A 20,471-nucleotide genomic window follows, 5' to 3' on the forward strand; every position below is an offset into this window, starting at 1 on the left:
AAAATACGTTGGTAAAATAATGGCACGGCTTGTATCAAGGTCCGTGGGATTGGGAAAACAGATTAACAAAACGCGCTCTGGTGGAAACAGTTTGTACCTTCCGAATCGGCGGGGTGTATAGATATAGTTTTATATTGGTTATTTTACTTTTTATAATAAATTAATTTTGGTATCGAAACTTTATACGCTTTTATAGCTAACTGTATACGTTGGTAAGTACAATTTCTATTAATATTATCAAATACACTTTCATTTAAAGGAAAATATATGCGAAATGTCGGGAAAATACATACAATCTTCCGACTCCACGTAGGGGGGAACCCGCCTAACCATCAGTACGATAGGCGTCGACAGCGCTCCCAGTGTTAATCTGTCTTCCCAATACTATATGTAAATGGTAAGTATAGTATTATAGAAATGTATTACTTTTCTATGGGTACCAATGACGACGATAGTACTGATTAAGATATGGATGTGTAAATAAAATATAAATAAATAATAATATGTTGACTGAACCATGACAAATTAAATAGGTATGTCAGCTATATTACCGGTTTAGAAACAAATCGCGCACCCACCCTCCGCCTAGCCATTACTGTGACGTAGGCATTTCTCCAGTTCTCATTGGTCCACCGCCGCCCCTGCCGCAAATAGCCGCCGCCGCCGTTGAAGACTCCACCACTACTCTACCCCTCAGACAGTTGGAGAAATGCTTACGTCACAGACATGCGTATCACGAGTTGCTGACATACCTATTTAGATGCGGATGCCTTATAATCTCAATGTATCTAATAAAAATGGAAAAATGTTTGTTGGTAAGAACATCAATCGAGATTGGATAGACCGATTTGGCCTATTTTCTTTAAAAATAATCATAATTTTCAGAATGAATTTTTTATGGAAAAAAAATTTTGGAATAACTGAAAGGTCTTTTTGATGGGATTTTTCTATAAATTATTTTTTTTGTTATTAGATGGTTTCCAATATTGTAATGTAATAATAGAAATTAGTATTTGACGATTCAAGGAACGTTTAGATGATAGATAAAATCAGTTATTTTAGGTTTGAATAATGAAAGAATAACAGCTATTTAAATCATCACTGCATAATTCTTTATTTAAGCTAGCAGCAATTGGTTATCCGTAAAAAAAAATACTTATTACCATTTACAAATTTAAAATTAGATTTTTAAAGTTTTGAACACCATTAAGTATGCACAGAATAATGAATATTAAATATTAAATAACGATTTTAACAAAGTTTGAACCATTTAAAAGTTTACATTTTTTCACGCAAACTAAGTGCATCGGATCAGCTAGTACATTATATATATTGTCATACGTAAATACTTAATTTTAATGTTCAATTAATTGTCTTTTCAGGATTACTTTAAGAACTTGAAAAGGACTCCTGTCGGTGTCCTATTACCATTGGCGAGGGAGTCCTTAGAGGGATATCAATAGGACTCTATTGGACTCCTGGTTATATGTTATTTGTTAGATTTTCTGTAGTCTAGACAGGGACATTCATGGGACTAAAGAGGACTCCTTGCAGTATTCTTTTTAATACCTGTTTTGGAGTCCTGAACGGGACACCAATTAATTTACTCTCCGGCCGGAATCCTGGTGCTACTAGGGAAACTATAGAAAATGTAGTTTATTTTATTAGGTACCTATACTTAACCTCCCCTTCCCATTTCATAATTCTGGCAAAAAAGTCTGAATATTTTACATACATTTACTGTTGTAAACAGTGGTTTATCCTAATTATGGTACCAACACAATACAGTGTAGTGTAGTGAACCTTTTAGTTCTGCAGTGCATTTGTAGTGTGTATACCTCTGCGGTAAAGCCAAGACAATTGACAATAAAATTTAACGCCAGTGTGTGGGGACCTTAATATTATATTAGAGAGCCTAGATAAAGGCTCTCTAGACTATATTATTAGCCTGCGGTTCCCAACCTTATTTTTCTTCCATACCCCTAAGCTAAATATTTTGCTAGATTGTCCCCTCATTATAACTTTTAAACTTTTTTCACATCACTATTCTTCACAGTACACATACTAAGAATAAAGATATAATATACTATAAAAAATAACAGTAATGTATATATTTTGAATTAAAAAAATGAATTATTTTAGTAATTTAATGAACAAAAATGTAGTTATTTAGTGAAATCCTTGTTTTTGTTTTAAGCTAGTTTTTTTTTTTTTTAAATCGGGATCCAATGATGCAATGTATAGTTTTAAATAGGTATAGAGTTGCATTCAGCTATTTCTGTATTTATTTTTGATAAAGATACACAAAGAAAAAGCTCTCTCGACCAGCAGACGTGTACTAGTAAACCAGGTACATAAAAAGGGTAGCCGCTCAGGACCGCCCCCCTCCCAAATACATATTCAAATTATTTTTACTAAGTATCAAAACCATGCTATGCTTACCTATAGTTTAAGCTCATAAATAAAAAATAAATCTATTGTGATACCTAACTATTCGATAATATAATTTATTATATCACTTATAATATAGATATATTAATATTATATTAAATTAAATTCCCGGTCGAGGGATGATGGCCTCTCTCTCCAGATAGGTGACTGCCCGGAAAGAAAGTCAAGTTTTATTTGTGTGATAGTCAATAGATATTTCTAATTTTGAATAACAAAGTGCATATTTCAAAAACAAACTATTTTAAATAGACCAAATTCAACATTTTCCCACCATTATCTATTTTTTTTTTCGAGTATTTCTTGAGATCATTTTGTGTATCCTGGGTTGGGAACCACTGTTATAAGCAATACATTATAATAGCCGGTAGGCAGAAGCCATACAATTATGCTAAAAAAAATTGGAGAAACCTACAATAAACGGCTAGAAAGAAACTAATAAATAAAAATATTTTTGATGCAACCAAAGTAGTAAATACCTTTAGTTAGATTATTTTAAAAAATATTTTAATTATTTTTTAAGAATTATATACTAATCTGAAACTTGAAATGTAATTGTAATTCACTTTTCATATTAGACATAAAGAAAAAAGCAATGAATAAAAATACAATATCTTGGTAATTTATTAACATGGTAAATTAATTAAAACATTCGAGTGATGTAATCAATATTTTGTAAACATTTGTTGAATAGGTATTAACTCTTAATATTTGGGCTTAATATCAAAAGCTTCAAATGCTCCTTCAGAAGGGTCAATTAAACATGGAAAAATATTCACTGGCGGAGGTGGGCTCAACCTGAAGATTGGATCATAACGTGGACAAACTAAAATACATTTAAATAATGCGTATAAATAAATTATAATAACTGTAAATAAAAATAGAGTATTAAATTATTATTTGATACCATACCTCTAGCATAAGATTTAGTTCCATTATCATCTAATGTATCACAATCTACAAAATAAAAAATAAGTATTTTAGGTGTTTAAATTATCATATAAAAAATACCTTATCTTTTTTTTGATTAAAAAATATTTCATCTATATTCCAGTTTATGCACAATAAATAAAATATTTCTCACACTGACATTCTTTACATTCAGCTTAAAATTAAAAACTTATATATTTAAGAGTAATTGTTATATATTATAAAATAAATGCTGTATGGTTATTCATTCAATGGCTTCTGATCATAATTATAATATTATATGGGATTACTTACTTAAATTTTTTTCCACCTGTTTACCTTCTTTATTCAGTACAATAATTTCTTCCATATCATCAGATTCTTCATTATCTAAAAATAATATATATTTTTTTAAATGTATTATATTTAAACATCATATTTTAATAGTATGTATCATCCTTTGTATACTTGTGGTAAGCTAGTATTCAATTATATAAAAGAAATAGCCTATTTTAAACATTATCAAGCAGAACTAAATCTAATTTTTTTTAATGTTAAGTCACGTAATTCATTACTGATTATGATATTGTACATTATTCAACAACTGATAAGATAAAGCAAAATATTTTAATACTTAATAGAAGATTATGTTTTTTCTAATTCAAAAAAAGTTCCTTAATAATTATAGTGAAAAAAGTGATTTTGCTAAAGTTTGAATCAAAAGCAGTTCGGAAATACAATTTTTGGTGCAGTGCACAAGCAATATATTAGGGGGTGGGTGGGGTGGTTTGTTGAACATTTGCTGATCACAAATCACGATGTGTAACTTAAATATTGAATAAAGCAATGAATGATAATGGTTTTAAATCATGAATTTATATATTATTTATATAGCAGTTAATTTTATTACAAATAGTGCTGTAGGGTGGGTATGTGTCCTACACAATTTAATATAATACTTTTAAACTGCATCATCTGGTTTGGAGGTAGAAATAACAAATTCTCTGATGACATTTTCTTAAGGATAGTTAAAAAATTATAAACATTTTTCAAATAATAGTACTTACTGTGTATAATACTACTTTTTACATCATCAGAATAATTAGTGCGAGGTATTTTTCTTAAATTACTAATTGTTTCCGAAACACATCTTTTATTCTAAACATAAAATTATTAATATACATATTAAATTTGAGCAAGTTTAATTTTTTTGAAAATCGTATATGGAACTAAAAACTATAGTAAAAATACCTCAAGTTGACCAAATGCTTTGAATGAAATAAGATTCATGTTGACTGGTACTGTTTTAGAATTAAAATGTATTCTAAAGGGCATACTGTTATCATAGGGTTTAATACTATAGTTGCGATTAAATTTGGTTCTTGGTATGGAAATACTAGCTCCTCTAAGTGCTTCCATAGGTTGTACAGTAAAAACTGATCGTTTTTCTTGTTTATTGGAGATTTCACTACTCAATAAATACATGTAACGAGCAAAAGATTTTTCTTCCTTGAGCACTTTAAAATCACGACTAAGAATCTGAAACAAAAATCAATATGCATATTACTTATATATTTATAAATAGCTTATAATATTCAAATGGGCATAGTAATATATTAATACATAGTTGTTGTTAAGTTATTTATATTATGTAGTTATATAATGATAATAAAATAAGTACCTAATTAAACATGTATTAAATAAAACAAGAGGAAGCAATGTAGACTGTAAAAACATAAGTATATAACAGCACTTCATTTATTTTTTTAGAACTAATAAATCCTTGAATTTTAAATTTAGTTATTTGCATGGCTTTGATAAATTTGTTTAGTCATCATTATGCCCTAGATAATTAATAACTATTTAACTTTAATTATTGACAAATATAATTCTATAATTACTGTCAAGCCCACGAAAACATATATTTCAGGTTGGGCCAGATCTATTGTAAATGTATTTGTTGTAAACTTAAGTTATCTAAATAAATGTATATAATTGTATCTTTCCCTAGTCCAATCATTTAAAAATTATAATGAAATTAATATTAGTTAATTCAAAAATATTAAAAATAATAAGGTCATAAATTATTCTATAATCTAGTTATTAAGCTGTCAACTTGTATTAATATAAAATATGACCGCAGATCGATTGCATAGTAATATTTTAATAATCATCAAATGGAACATTGTTAAATTCTTCATGCTAAATAGCTTTAATTTTTAAGCTAGTACAATCTAAATATAGATCTGCCACCTAGAATCCTAAATAGGTCTATATACTGTTCAACATAAAAAGTAATTTCAGCGGCAAGAGCATGGCCGGCAAGAGCTTTACTACACAGCAAGCATATAGATGATTGACTTTATGAGAGGAACAGATGGGTGTTGCCTGAATTGCCACCTGACAAAAACTGGTAGGTGCCAAGCTTATTTTTTATGTTGAACAAAGTATAGTTGATACAGTTTAAAAGGGTCAAAGAAAATTTGACAGCACAATTTTTTATAAAATAGATCTTATCTGGCCACCCATTACATTGAGGTGGAACAATTTGAAAGTTGTTAGTTGCTACATCTATACTCTGTCCAGCGAGAGAACACACAGATTCTGTGCATCCTCCCGAGTCACCTTGCTATCGAAACCGGTTCCCCTATGACAGGGTGTTGCGTAGGGGAACCAGTTTTAGTCGGTTCTTTCGCTGGACAGACTATAATATGGAGGTAAATGATTTTAAATAATATCCAAATTTAAAATAAAAAAATAACTTAATAATAAGTTAACAGAAATATTTAAAATTTTTTATTGAACCTGAAATTAAAGATATTGTTTTAAATAACCCTAAATTTGTCTATACTTATGTAAAAAAATAAGATAACATTTATGAATTCTATTATATTTGATTTATAATGATAGTAATATACGTAGTTATTACTATAAAATTGTGTCAATGTGCACTTTTATTTTAAAAGGGTTGATTAAAATATAAAAGCATACCTATGTCCAATGAATTACCTAATTTAAGTTTATCAATTTTTATAATAATACATAATATAAACAATTCACCTCTAATTGCTTATCCAGAATATCTTCTTGCCACTTTAAAGTTTGTATTTCTTCTTGAAGTTTTGTTCTCGTTGCAGCAGTCTTATCATCTTCACTTGTTTCAACTCCCCTAATAAATAAATAATAATTTTAAAATGTAAAAATTAAAGTCAATTTTTATTCAAAAAGCCCATATATGGACATTTACTATCTGAATATTTATTCACCTCCATCTAACTTGATTTTTGGTCTTTTTTTCTATTAAACCAATACCTTCTAGCACATTTGTAATATCATAAATTCTTCTTTTTTGTTTAACAGCTAGCATGGCAGTAGCCTAAAAGGAGCACATTAATTAAACACTTCAAATTGGTAGTTTATTATTTAATTAGTATATGTATTTAAAGAAAAACTAAATTTTAAAATGTAGGTATTTCATAATTTAATAACTTTATATTTTTTTTTACATTTCCGAGTCTAGATCAACAACAAAATAACACGTAAATTACTTTGTTTAAATGCATTACTCCATCCGGAGAATTTCGAAGAAGATCAGCAAACTTGGTTGCCAGGTTGCCCAACGATTTTTCTTGTCTGCCTTTTCCTAAAAGCATATCTTCAACAGACAATATTTTTGATAATGATGGACTTTCCTCATCACTACTCTCCACAAGATCCATAATGTTTTGATCGTCCATATTTACTTGAACTTGAAAAGTAAAAATACTTGGAATAACATTTATAAACTATAATTACTGTGCAGTAACCATATGTGAATTATTATTAAGCTAGGGTACAACTTTAATAATAGCGAATGTAACAACAGTATAGGTAAGTATAGATATTATAAATCATATTAATTTTATCGACTATAATTGTTATTTATTTTTTATACTTAAAATTATTGTCGAATTGTTATAATGTTATGTTGATATGTTCTGTAACAAAGCAATGCTAAATAGTAAAAAATACAATCTACTGTCTACAGATAATAAATAATCGCTTTTATCATGGTTGTTACCACGATGTAGATAATACCACAGATCCTGTGATAATACCTTAGATCATATTAACCTATTGTACCATGGTACCTATGGATAATTATGCGAGGAGTTGCATTGCGCTTGCGCACATTGATCACCTAAATCGGTGATTCGTCGCTATATCGGCAAGATAATCATACGCTGTAGCTCCATCCATAGTATATGATCTAAACATAGACGATAGACATTATAATATAATCTATACTAATATTATAAAGAGGAAAGGTTTGATTGTTTGTATTGAATAGGCTCCGAAACTACAGAACCGATTTAAATGAAATTTGGTACATAGATAGTTTAGACACTGAGAAAAAACATAGGCTACTTTTTATTACTAAAAAAGGGCTGTAAGGGGCTGAAATGGGCTTAAAGGAGCTGTAAGGGGCTATACTGGTTCGAATTGAAAAATTATTTTTTTGTTGGATAGTCCATTAATTGAGGAAAGTCATTGGCTATATAACATCACGCTACATTCAATTAATAGAAATGCTCAAACCGGGATTTTGAGATTTATGATGGAAATATTTGTTTATAAATGATTGCTATTGGTTATAGGAGAAATAATTAATAGAAATAGTATTTATTTATTATTGGTTGCTATTGGTTAATCGGACAGATCAGGTACAAGCATGTATCAAATCGAATTTTCACACATTGCCTACCAGGGTGGCTGAGTTGCACTACTGCAGTGAGTTACACCAAAAAGGAGTTGAACAATCACAATTTGTTTAAGAGTTGTCATTTTTTACGGGCCACAAAGTGTGCAGGATCAGCTATAGCCTATATTAAAATATATACGTTTGTGTGCAGATCTCTGTGAAGAAGATAGGCTAATTTAAAAAAAGTTAAATTTGGTTTTTATTCGTCGGAATTTAGTATGTTTAGGTTAGAACTATGTATTAATTGATTACATTAATCCGCCGTATTATATCAAAATAAACTTGGTATAACTTTGATACTTTAGAGTTAAATCATACACTTATAAGTATACGTACAAACCGCACTGGATCCGCGATCTACCGCAGGTAGATTGCCTACCTGATAATATACTGCTGCGAATCAGAATTTTTATTCCAGGCATCAGAAAAGTTAAGATAAATTTTGAACACCGTACACCGAATATTAAATAACGAATTGAACAAAGTTTGAGTCATATAGAGTTGGTACATTTAACGGGCAACGAAGTGCACAGGATCAGCTAGTGTAATATAATTGTATTATTTGTATTCTATTAAAATAATATGACTATGGATATACCTTTATCGGGCTTTATGTATAATCTAGCCTCTCTAGGTATACATATCTTGAATAATATATAATCTATATGGACAGCCGCACGATGTTGTATAATAAAATAAATAAAACTTAAAAAACGGTCTAGTCATTATACTCATTAGTCATTACCATTGAACCTTTGATTATATTATAGGTACCATGACAAAATAAATGTTGTCAAGACGTCATATTATACGACTTGTAAAGTCGTAATATTGAGTCGAGAACAGTGGCGGATCCAGGGGGGGGGGGGGCATTGGGCAAAAGGGGGATTTACGAGCTTATACCATCATATATAATATATATTATCATATATTATTATACCTCAAATAAGCGTACAGCGCTAATCTAATTTATTTTAGAAAGAGTAATTATATGATGGTATACGAGGATAAGGTGTCGTAGGTTTAAACGCGTATCACTACCTATACAGCGGTGGATCCAGGGCTTAATTTTTTTTTTGGGTGGGGACAAGGAGGGAAACATTGGCTACAAAATTGGCTAAACCCAGTGTAAAATAACCACCTCGGCGATTGGGGGGGAGGGGAATGCCCCTTTTGCCCCACCCCCTGGATCCGCCGCTGTATACAGATGATAAACACTTTATGTTGCTTTCAAATTAACATCGAAAATAATAAAATATTGAATATTTTTGTTTAGACTTAAGGTAACACGACCCTCGTTTACACAAAATTCGGTTAAATTCTTTTACACCGGCTTCCAACACCCAGTTATTGATGTCACTCGTCATTAATTCGACTCATTATTAAAAATTTCGTAAAATGTGTGTATACATTTTAAGTTAATGTATATAAAATGGCGACCGCCGACAATCATAGATCGGATCGATGGATTTACCAATGTCACAACAGTGGCGTATTTAAGAATTTGTCATGGGCTCCAGATAATTTTCAAAAAACAGAGCCGCGGGGGGCAAATTACTCTTTATTAAATAAATATACCATAAAACGATTTAAAATTGTTGAGTTTTTATTATGCAATATGTACAAAACAAAATTAAAAAAGCGGGAACTGGGAAGTGGATGTCGCTCCGCTGTACAGTAGGTTACAAGTGGGTCAATGTATAATAAGAAAAGCGATTCTGAGCGGAGACGTTTTGCCAGTCTGGATATTTTATATTGTTATTATTTATTATATATAGCCTATATAGGCTATAGCCTGTAAGTTGAAATAATATTGAAATATATATTTTTTTTATTCGTTCTATGGTGATAAACTGATAAACAAAACGTTAGAAATTAAAATCCCATTTTTAGCGGTTTTTTGTAATTTATTGGTGGTTTTTCCCGCGGCATTCAATAACTATTGAGAAAATCAAAAAATTACCTCCCTAAAGTACCATCTTGATCCAATTTGCTAAAAGATAAAATACTACATATTGAAAACGAAGCACTCCTTCTGGTAGAAATTTTGTATACAGTATAAAAAAAAAATAATCAACACCATTGGCTCCACCTAGCTCTATCTAACTCCATCTACCACTAGCTCCATCGCTCCGTTCAGAATCTAATATAGTTATGTTATAACTTATAACTTTTATAAAAATATATCCTAAAATACTTTAGGTAAGTACTTCATTTATTGTTGATCATAGATAACTTTTCAATCTTTTTAAGGTTGAAAAGGATCTCTCTGGAGTGGCTGTAGATACTGGCAATGTACAAAACTACAAAATATTTGTATTACAAAATGAACTCGGTATTTTTCAACCATTTTGGGTACCAAACTGATAACAAAAAAAATCACGATATTAATTGAAAATGTTGATAACTGAAGCACAGAATATATGAAATAATAATTTCATATATTCTGTGACTGAAGCTTCGAAAATTTGTTTTTTTAATCATGTAAAAACTTAAAACACAACATTTAACATGTACGAGACACGAGTAAATGGGGAGGGGGGGGGGGGTCCGGTGACAATAATATATTTTATTATAATAAATCTCTGTGGTTCTCTCATTGTCTGTCGTCGTGATGATGCGAATATGTGATCGAATGATCTCAAAAATTGTTTAATTGTTAACACAGACTATGATGGAATGTCGCATTCGTGATTCCTTCATAATTTTGTAACATAATAAGTCATAATTTATAGCTTATAGTATATTATGTTAAAACATTATTCTTGTGATCTTCACATGGAAAATGTAAAATATTGTAGTAAAGAAATAGTCAACTCCTATTAAAAACTTCAAGATTATCATAATATTTAGAGAATGAATTTTCCACAGAAGAAAACTAAAGTGAATATAAAATTATTTGAATAAGTTATCGCACCTCTTGATTTCAAATTAATTAAAGCAGCTTCTGCTCTATTGACTATTACAATTATTTGTTATTTATAGGTATAAATTAATTTTAGTTTATTTACTCAATTATGGTACTCCTGGGTTAATCTCGACTACCGAAATATTTTCAAGACTACCTATTGGTTATTATGATTATCCGGGTTATTTAAACTACCGCAATTTATTAAATAAAAAAGTTTATAATCGTATTATATAATATTTTTCGAACTTAAGCCCGTCGACCATGGCCATAAGCTGGGACGTATTATATTTTTGACGTTTAATTAACATTCAGTTAGGTATTACATTTAAGATTGTAAACCTAAGGTGTTGCCTTGCGTATAGTTTAGGAAAAATACTAAATAGGTACTATTATTAACGTCATCATGGTGAAACGAAGACGATACGGGCGCGTTTTGATAGGGCACTATATAGAAGTAGGTATAATCGTCCGCTATTTTGCGACAAATGATTACCAGTTATAGTTCAGAATACAGATTACAGTCTACAGATGTCAGATACGTTTTCGTTTTAAGTTAAACTAAAAAATCTATATGGTTTCAACTATATACCTATAAACTAAGTAGTTAACACTTAAACGGCTTAAACTATTAAACTCTGAAATATAATATAGTTTTTATTTCTCAAGTGAATATAAGTTATAACTATAAAATACTACCAAAGATGGGCGGTTGTACTGCTCTAAATTGCTCCAATACACGTAGAAAAGGTTTTCGTCTTTTTCGATTTCCTAGAGACCCTAAAGGACGAAAAACTTGGTTACAAAATTGTCGCCGTGACAAATGGTAGCCAACAAATTATTCTGAGTTGTGTGAAGTAAGTATTAGATCATAATTTATTAATACAATTTAGTCATGTTAATATTTTTTGTTGTTTCTTTCAGAATATAGGCATCAGATATAAATATCGTAATATAATAAAATATAATTTTATATCCTATGCATATTCCAATAGATCCATTTTGAAGAAGGACAATTTGAACAACATCATCAGGATGGTGTAAAAAAACTCAAGCTAAATGCTATACCAACACTGTTTGTATATATCAAATCCACCTCGCTTGTTGGAAACCAAAAGAAAATCTTTGTATGAGGTATATATATCATTATTAAACCAAATTTATTATAGTAAAAACTTGCTTTTGTTACCTAAATTATATATAAAAATATACTATTATTGTTATTACTATTAATAGTAACTTTAAACTATTTTATCTATTTAATTTATTTACAAGGCACATTCTTATAATAATCTTATTTATTATAAGTAAAGTTATGCAGTTATTCAAATTTAAAAATAATATAATTGCATTAGATCTTATTTTTCCAAACGTTTCTGTAACTATAAATTTTAATAATCGTTAATAATTCTAAATAATATACTAACAACAAACAAATAATAGGTAACTGAGTCCAAAGATTCTGATTTGGCCCATTAACAATCAATATTGTTAAAAGAGAAGCAAGAATTGTTTTTTGTTCAACAAGAAAATAAGACTTCAGGTATGAACACAACTAAATGTACATACTACTTGTAGATTGGTATCATTTAATTTAATTTCAATTTTATGTTTTGCAGGTAGATAATAATCAATGTTATAATCTTAGATCATATATAATGGATGGAGCTACTTTAATCATTTGCTTAACCCCCCACTTATTAGTTATTTTATAATGATTGTTGGCGAAACGCATGCGTAATAACTCGTTGTTCCTTAAAATTAAATGAGTGGTGGATTTGGAATGTAAAGCGGCATAGGCGCGACGCATGTACAATAACTCGTTGTACCTTGAAATTAAATGGGTGGTTATGTGTGACACAGCTCGGTATACAAGAAATACACACATATCTCCATCCATTGTATATGATCTAAGATTATAATATAACAGGCAATCATTTTTCAAAACTATTGAAGGAAAAAAATAAATTGTCATCATTACAAGAAAGAAAAGAAATTATTGGAAACAAAATTACAAATGGTCCATGAAGCTTTGGATGAGATTATGTACAATTGAAAAACAATGACAGTTTTGTAAAGTATTTGAGTAAACAAATAGATATAGTTAAATATAAATTATGTATTTAAGTATCAAATTTTTATTGGATGTATTTTATCAGTGTGTAAAGTATTTAATTTAATTTTAAACTAGTTTAGAAATAGGTATATTTATTATTGATTTATCACATACATTTTGTAATAATAAGTACAATAACATAATAGTTTTATTAAATTAAGTTATGCAGCTTAAATTAACTTGTACAATATTAAAAGATAAATAACATTTTTAGCTTAATAACAAATATCACAGGTTTATCTTTTTTTAGCAGTTGCTGTGCCGTATATTTTCTTTCTTTTTTTTGAGTTTACTGAAAAGCTTACTGTAGTATAGGATCTTACCGTAAAATAGTGTTTTACAATTCTTTCTTTAATATTACAGGATTTAAAACATGTAGGAAATTCAATACATAAATCATTTACAATTTTATTAATTAAGTTATGAGAAGAGTTATGTATTATATATGTCTTATACTTAATATAGAGAATTTCACAATTACAAATAATTAGAAATAGTTCCATGCATGGGTGTTTCAATCCACCTTTATTCAATAAAGTGGTGTATGTCTTAATACTTTCAAACATTTCATCATTAGGTGCATTTTGCTGTAACTTAATCGCACATTCTTTACAACAATGTTTCAACAACATATTGGTTATACTTCCAGCAATGTGCAGTGGTGCCGAAGTACACAATTAAATGTATGGCAAGGATCTCCAACAACCACCCACCCCACCCCACAAAACCCACTAAGAAAATTTGAAACCCCCTCACAGTCTCACAAACAATTTGCCATCCACGTTTGTTTTATTTTTGATCAGATTTCTCTTCTTTTTATCAATCAATACGTATGTAATAATATTAAAATAATAATTAATTACCTGCAACGGCTGCAACGATAGTATAAAAAACAAAAATATAAACAAAATGCAACCTTTTATAATATAAAATTTATATTATATTATTATGTATACAATATTAATATTGTTATTACTCTCAATGGGCAATATTACTTAATAATTTGTGATCTTATTCCTATTAATTTTATTCTTCTATGAACCCACCCCCCAGCTAAATGTTTATATGTATGGCAGCCGCCATACATAAACATGGACTTCGGCGCCACTGGCAATGTGGTATAAACTGTTTAGATAAATTTTACTAATGCATGTTAATATATGGTTGATAGTTTCTGTTTCAAATGCATCACTAGGAAGGTTACTAGCGTTATGTGTAAATATGTCACTAAAATTATTAATATTACTGTGAATACTCTCATAATCGGGATTCTGGAAAAAATCTATAAGACTTATCACTGTCCGTTACATAACTACTTCTTTTAATATCGGAAATAAATTGAGAAACTGAGATTATTTTTAACGCACTGAGACACTGGGTGGTTGTAGAAGTTGCTCCAGATTTTCATCAAATTTGAGAAAAAACATTTTCAATTGCATCTTGGGTGAATCAAGAAATCAAAGCCACAATTGAATAGAGTTTTTGCAATATCAATCAAAGATAATGATGACATTATAAAACCGACATTCAAAGGTTTCCAACTATTTCCGATAGCTAAGTTTTCAAATAAAGTAATAACTTTCTCAAAAAATCATATTTAGATTCCTTGTTATTTTTAGTTATTGATGTTTTTCTTAGTTTTGAGGCTGTCAAAATGAACTATTCATCAATTATTCTAATAAAATGTGCTGTTACTAATGCATCTTTAGGTAAAGTTCCTAACTTTACAGATAAATCAAGAGCAACTGCAGTTTTTAATGAAAAAAATCTAATAGCTGATCCAAAGTTCATTTTCTGAAAATTATCTGGAGTGCGTTCGAAAACTCAACTCTAGTTAACTCTATAAAAAAATAGTTACCCAACTTCGTTCGGGAACGCAGAGTTAACTCCATACTACCGTTCGGTAACGCCGAGTTTTTATAGTCCGAGTTAACTCTTTGACCCCGAAAAAATAGGTAGGTTGTTTCAACTCCACTGATAATAATGCTTCACTACGAAGATAACAAAATCAATTCTACTCTAACCTACTCCAACTAAACATACTCTACTCTAACTATTTATACACCCCTGGAAAGATATCTTCACGTTTCAAGTGATGTAAAGATCTGAGTTCTTTACCTCCATTAATTTTTTCTGTCCACAATTTAGTAACATAAGACCCTTTGACTATTTGAGAAGGAAGATTATTTATGTCGCAGTAAGTTGTGGGTAAAATTATATCCCCTTTTAGTGTGGCACTTTTTAAATTTTTTATTTAAAGAACTTATTTTCTCTAATGCTTTCTTTTTTTACTTGTATAACCAATACTGTCTAAAGTGCTCGATTGCTATTGCCCATATCCGATGACAATGACAATACTTGAATACCACAACTTTCGACAAAATTAATACATTCAAAAATGAAATTTTTGAAATATTCATTATTAACAGCACTATATCTGTCATATGAGCACCTATGATCTGTTTCCATGTATGTTTTACACCTCTTATTAAGTCACAAGTAGTTTGTTCCCTACTTAAGTTGAATTTCCTATTGTGATACCTCCAAACATTTCACGGCGATTTTTATCAAAACTTATATGTGGGCTGATTTCCATTTTGTCTACTGACATACAACAGAATCTATCACTTTTTTAAATACAGGAAACTTTATGTTTGAGTGGGTCAAGTTAATCATTAAAAACTCCAAAATTTAATTTAAACTGACGCAGTCTTCTTGTCAATGTACTGTAAGCAGGTAAAGGATATTTTGTTTCTCTAAGATAATCATAACCGTGTACACCTAAGGTAAATCTCATCTTTAAACCCTTAACAATGGTCTTGTTTGTCAACTTTCTAGGTGGCTTATTTAAAGCCAGAATCTGGTCATCACAAAGGAAAGTATTAAATAATTCATTACTTTTATGAACTTCGGTCTTCGGGTCTTCCAGTTGAGCTAACTTCTTTTCTTCTTCAATTTTTTCAATTTGTTGAATTTTTTTTTTCATAAAGTCATTCTCTTCTTTTAGACGTTTTATTTCAGCTCTAGTTTGTTCAAGTTCTTCCTGTGAAGCAAAAGAAAACATTGAAAAACTACATCCGTATAAATATAATATATAATTCAAAGTTTGTTTTGTCTGTTTGTATAAGAGAACGCCGTACCTGCATGTGTAGCCTCAATAGTTGCAAAAAGGTCATAACTTACTCAAAAATAATGATATCAATAAAAACCTATATGGGGCCTTAGATCTTACCTTTTCATTTTACAATAGATTAATTCATTCTAATATCAACACTAACAACACACTATTGTAACTAGTGAACGGAAATTTGCTATGTCGTACTTGTGTAAGACTGAGACAAAACATGCAAGTACAACAGCCTGTTAATTAAGTATGTAAGCCCATAATTTAAATTAACACTTCTTATTATTCTATTAACCTATGGTCTGTAAAATAAATAAAAACAATATAGCACACAATTATAGCATTTAAATAAATAAATTACATGAAATAGATTAAAATTACTACTATTATTAATAATAATAATATATTTTATAAATAAAATTACGTTACAAAGCATATTTTTACTTATAATAAATTTGTTTTATTAATGAATAATGATAATATTATATACCTTATATAAAGATTTTCTTTTGGTTTCCAACAAGTGAGGTGGATTTGGTATATCAAACAGTGTTGGTATAGCATTTGGCTTGAGTTTTTTTACACCATCCTGACGATGTTGTTCAAATTGTCCTTCTTCAAAATGGATCTATTGGAATATGCATAAGATATAAAATTATATTTTATTATATTGCGATATTTATATCTAATGCCTATATTCTGAAGGAAACGACAAAAAATATTAACATGACTAAATTGTATTAATAAATTATGATCTAATACTTACTTCACACAACTCAGAATAATTTGTAGGATGCCATTTATCACGGCGACAATTTTGTAACCAAGTTTTTCGTCTTTTATAGTCTCTTGGAAACCGAAAAAGACGAAAACCTTTGCTACGAGTATTTGAACACTTTACAGCTGTACAACCGCCCATTTTTAGTAGAATTTTATAGATAAATTCACATGATATTTAAAAAACATATACTTTAGAATTTAAACAATATATCCTTAATATCCATTATTCACTATTCAGTTTTAATTCAAAATTTAAAACTAAAACGTATTCACAAAAACAAGCGATTTCCGTTTATGACGTTCAACTGAATTTGTTGTTCTGTTATCTGTATGTATGAATTGTCGCAAAATGGCGGACGATTATACCCACCATGATAAAGAAAAGAGGTATGTCAGCAACTTTCCGAATTTGAATCATGTTGGCGCATACCCACTATTTCCTATGTGTTTCCCATGGCGTTGGCAGCCATATTGCTTTTCTCCATCAATTTTATCATCAGTGTCTATGTTATAAACATTGTTGAGAAAAGCAATATGGCGGATATGCGTATCACAAAAGTTGCTACCTCTTTTCTTTATCATGATACCCACATTTAGAGTGTCTTAGTCGGTGGTTTGGAGTGTTTGGACTCGAGTATTTTATACATTGCACTTTTGGGAATAATAATATATTTTGCATCTATGTCGCCCAGTTAGCATATTGTGATAAATATTATTTATTTTATAAATTAAATTATGCCATATTTTATATTTTATAATTTTAAAATGCATTTTCCTGCGGGCGCCAACACCCTCCTTCAATTTTTTTTTTATGATTTAACGTCTAGCCAAATCTTTTAAACATTGACAATATGGTACTTTTGAATAATCCTTCTTAATGAACTAAATATTTTTAATAGTTTTTTCTGTTTAAGATTCTGGGCATTTTAGTTTGTACTTTGTAATGTGTAATCATACAGTTAAATTTATTCAAAATTTTTTTTTGGTTTCTTAAATGCATTTGCCTGCGGGCGCTAACACACTCCTTCAATTTTTTTTAGATTCTGAGCGAGGCGATGAATGTATTGATTTTACAATGATGTGTGTTTTTTTTATTTTTTTTATTTTTGTGTCTGTCATCACCTTTTAGGACAGTAAAAGTGCTTGGATTTTCTTCAATAGTAACTTTTCTGATAGGTAATACTGTATAGTAAATGATATAGCTGACGAGTGACGACTACTATGGACAATAAGTGGGTAACCTAACAAACGACTTTCGACTGACAAAATAAATAGTTATTGGTCTTATGGTAGATAGTCAATTGTACATTGAAAACAAAATTAAATTGTATATTACAATGATACAAATTATAATGCGGAAATGTCAATTTATAAAAAGATTTACAATTTTATTTAACCAACAGTACCAATATATATTATCAGGTTTCCTGTATGAGGTAGTCAAGATAACGTGGATTATTATAACAGGTAGTCTTGGAAATATTTGGGTAAACCGAGATAACCCGGAAATACTCTAATAAAAACTATTAGTCTTATAGCAGTTTAAGTCAACTAAATAAATGTTAAAAGCACGCAAAAATCTATATAAATTGTGGTACCTTACTAAATTTTATTCTTGATTACAACCAATTCATCCATATCCAATATTTAGGAAGTACTCCCTAAATGTGATTTATTCTTTTCAAAAATAAACTTTCATCAATCTCTACAGTTTCTCTCCGGTTCACCTATTTTTACTTGTGGTTTATTTTCGATAACTATTGCAGATACTACACATAATGTTCCATTCTATAACTGTATTTTCATTTAAATTGGATTGTTGTTCACACCACTTTATATTTGTCATTTCATGACCAGCCATATACATATAAATCGCACTGCAGTCGTAAATTATATTTGTAATTTCACTAACCAATTACCATTACGGATAATATTTACCTTTTATTTTAAATTACATTTCCAAATATCTCTTTACTGAAATATGACTTTGCTAAGAGATTGTTTGAACAAATTCGTACACTTTGCAACATTTGTGGTCTTGAAGATGTCAGACAGCTTCCTTCTCTTATAATAACAAATTTTAATAAATCATGTTCTCATAAAAAAATATTTGTTAGCTAGGTGCAAGAACTGTAATACTGTATAGTAAATAATATTGCTGACGAGTGACGACTACTATGGACAATAGGTAGGTAACCTAACAAACGATTTTCGACTGACAAAATAAATAGTTAATGATCTTATGATAAGATACGTAGATAGTAAATTATACATTGAAAACAAAATTAAATTTTATACTACAATGATACAAATTATAATGTGGGAATGTAAATTTATAAAAAGATTCACAATTTGATTTAACCAACAGTACCTATATATATTATCAGGTTTCCTGTATGAGGTAGTCAAGATAACGTGGATTTTTATAACAGGGAGTCTTGGAAATATTTGGGTAACCTGAGATAACCCGGAAATACCCTAATAAAAGCTATGAATAATATTAGGTAATTTACATACTAAAGAATCTACAGTCGTCAGATAAATTGAGACGGCGGCGGCGCTTTTCAGTAAGTGTAGCCTAAACTAGTTGCTGGCAATATGGGGCAAAGGTCACACAGTTGGCTACGACAAGAGCAGTCACCAGTTCGATCTCGACTCAGTGCAAAAAATTGTATTTATTATTATTATTATTTTACAATTTCTACTTTTTGTTCTTTAATAAAAGATAATTGGGGGACGGAGTGGCTGAGCGGACTAAGGCGTTGGCTGCGACGCAGTCGACCCGAGTTCGATTCCTCGGCCATGGGCGGCATTTTTCTTCGGACAAGTCACGGTGTCCGGAGAACAAGTGCCGCCATCCCCCCATCCGGGGCACGGCAGAAACCTACGGGTGCCTACTTGAAAATCTGCCAAATTCAACACACACGTGTTTACCAACCAACAGTATCCTCCCCTACAAATAAACAAACAAACAGCTAATGGTCATAGTTGCCGAGCTTAATGACCAATTAAAAAAAAAAAAAAAGATAATTATCAGAATATTTAATTTTTAATTAATATCGTAAAATAATTTTTGTGACAATTGTTAGGTTGTTGATGTATTTTCGGTAATAATATTCAAATACGGAGAACCACTGGTTTTCCGTTATCGCACCTCCGCCGCCGTCTCAATTTATCTGGCAACGTCTGTACTTTGATCAGATTAACTAACATATAATTTATGAAAAGGCTTTCTAAAACAAATTTAAATAAGATTATAAAAATATAAATAGGTGGAAGATTTTTATGCATAAATTTAATCATATTGCTTTACAATAATGTGTTTGTTTTGGAAATTACATGATTAAGAAGGTCTGTTAGGTATTTTATCTTGAACCCTAATGTGCTTATCACTTAACCAAGTAAAAATCAGTATGTTTTGTGAGAAAATATTTAGTTTGTTGAA

At 29.7% G+C, this 20,471-nt stretch overlaps 1 protein-coding gene and 1 long non-coding RNA gene across 2 annotated transcripts; one reads left to right on the plus strand and one right to left on the minus strand.

The window, feature by feature from the left end:
- Nucleotides 1–91: 91 nt before the first annotated feature.
- On the plus strand, nt 92–3,345 carry LOC132942191 (uncharacterized). The gene is made up of 2 exons (XR_009664233.1): nt 92–815; nt 1,383–3,345. It is a non-coding gene; the product is annotated as an uncharacterized LOC132942191 (long non-coding RNA).
- Nucleotides 3,049–17,351, minus strand: LOC132942188 (uncharacterized). The gene is made up of 11 exons (XM_061010506.1): nt 17,013–17,351; nt 16,737–16,874; nt 16,021–16,165; nt 6,906–7,105; nt 6,624–6,733; nt 6,418–6,526; nt 4,609–4,896; nt 4,425–4,515; nt 3,673–3,747; nt 3,361–3,405; nt 3,049–3,274 (listed from the first exon to the last, which is right to left on the minus strand). The coding sequence occupies exons 1-11, from the start codon at nt 17,163–17,165 to the stop codon at nt 3,153–3,155; spliced, it is 1,476 nt and encodes a 491-aa protein (XP_060866489.1). The 5' UTR covers nt 17,166–17,351; the 3' UTR covers nt 3,049–3,152.
- Between the last annotated feature and the right edge of the window lie 3,120 nt (nt 17,352–20,471).

Source organism: Metopolophium dirhodum, chromosome 3 (assembly GCF_019925205.1).
Source record: "Metopolophium dirhodum isolate CAU chromosome 3, ASM1992520v1, whole genome shotgun sequence".
In the NCBI taxonomy this organism is placed as follows: domain Eukaryota; kingdom Metazoa; phylum Arthropoda; class Insecta; order Hemiptera; family Aphididae; genus Metopolophium; species Metopolophium dirhodum.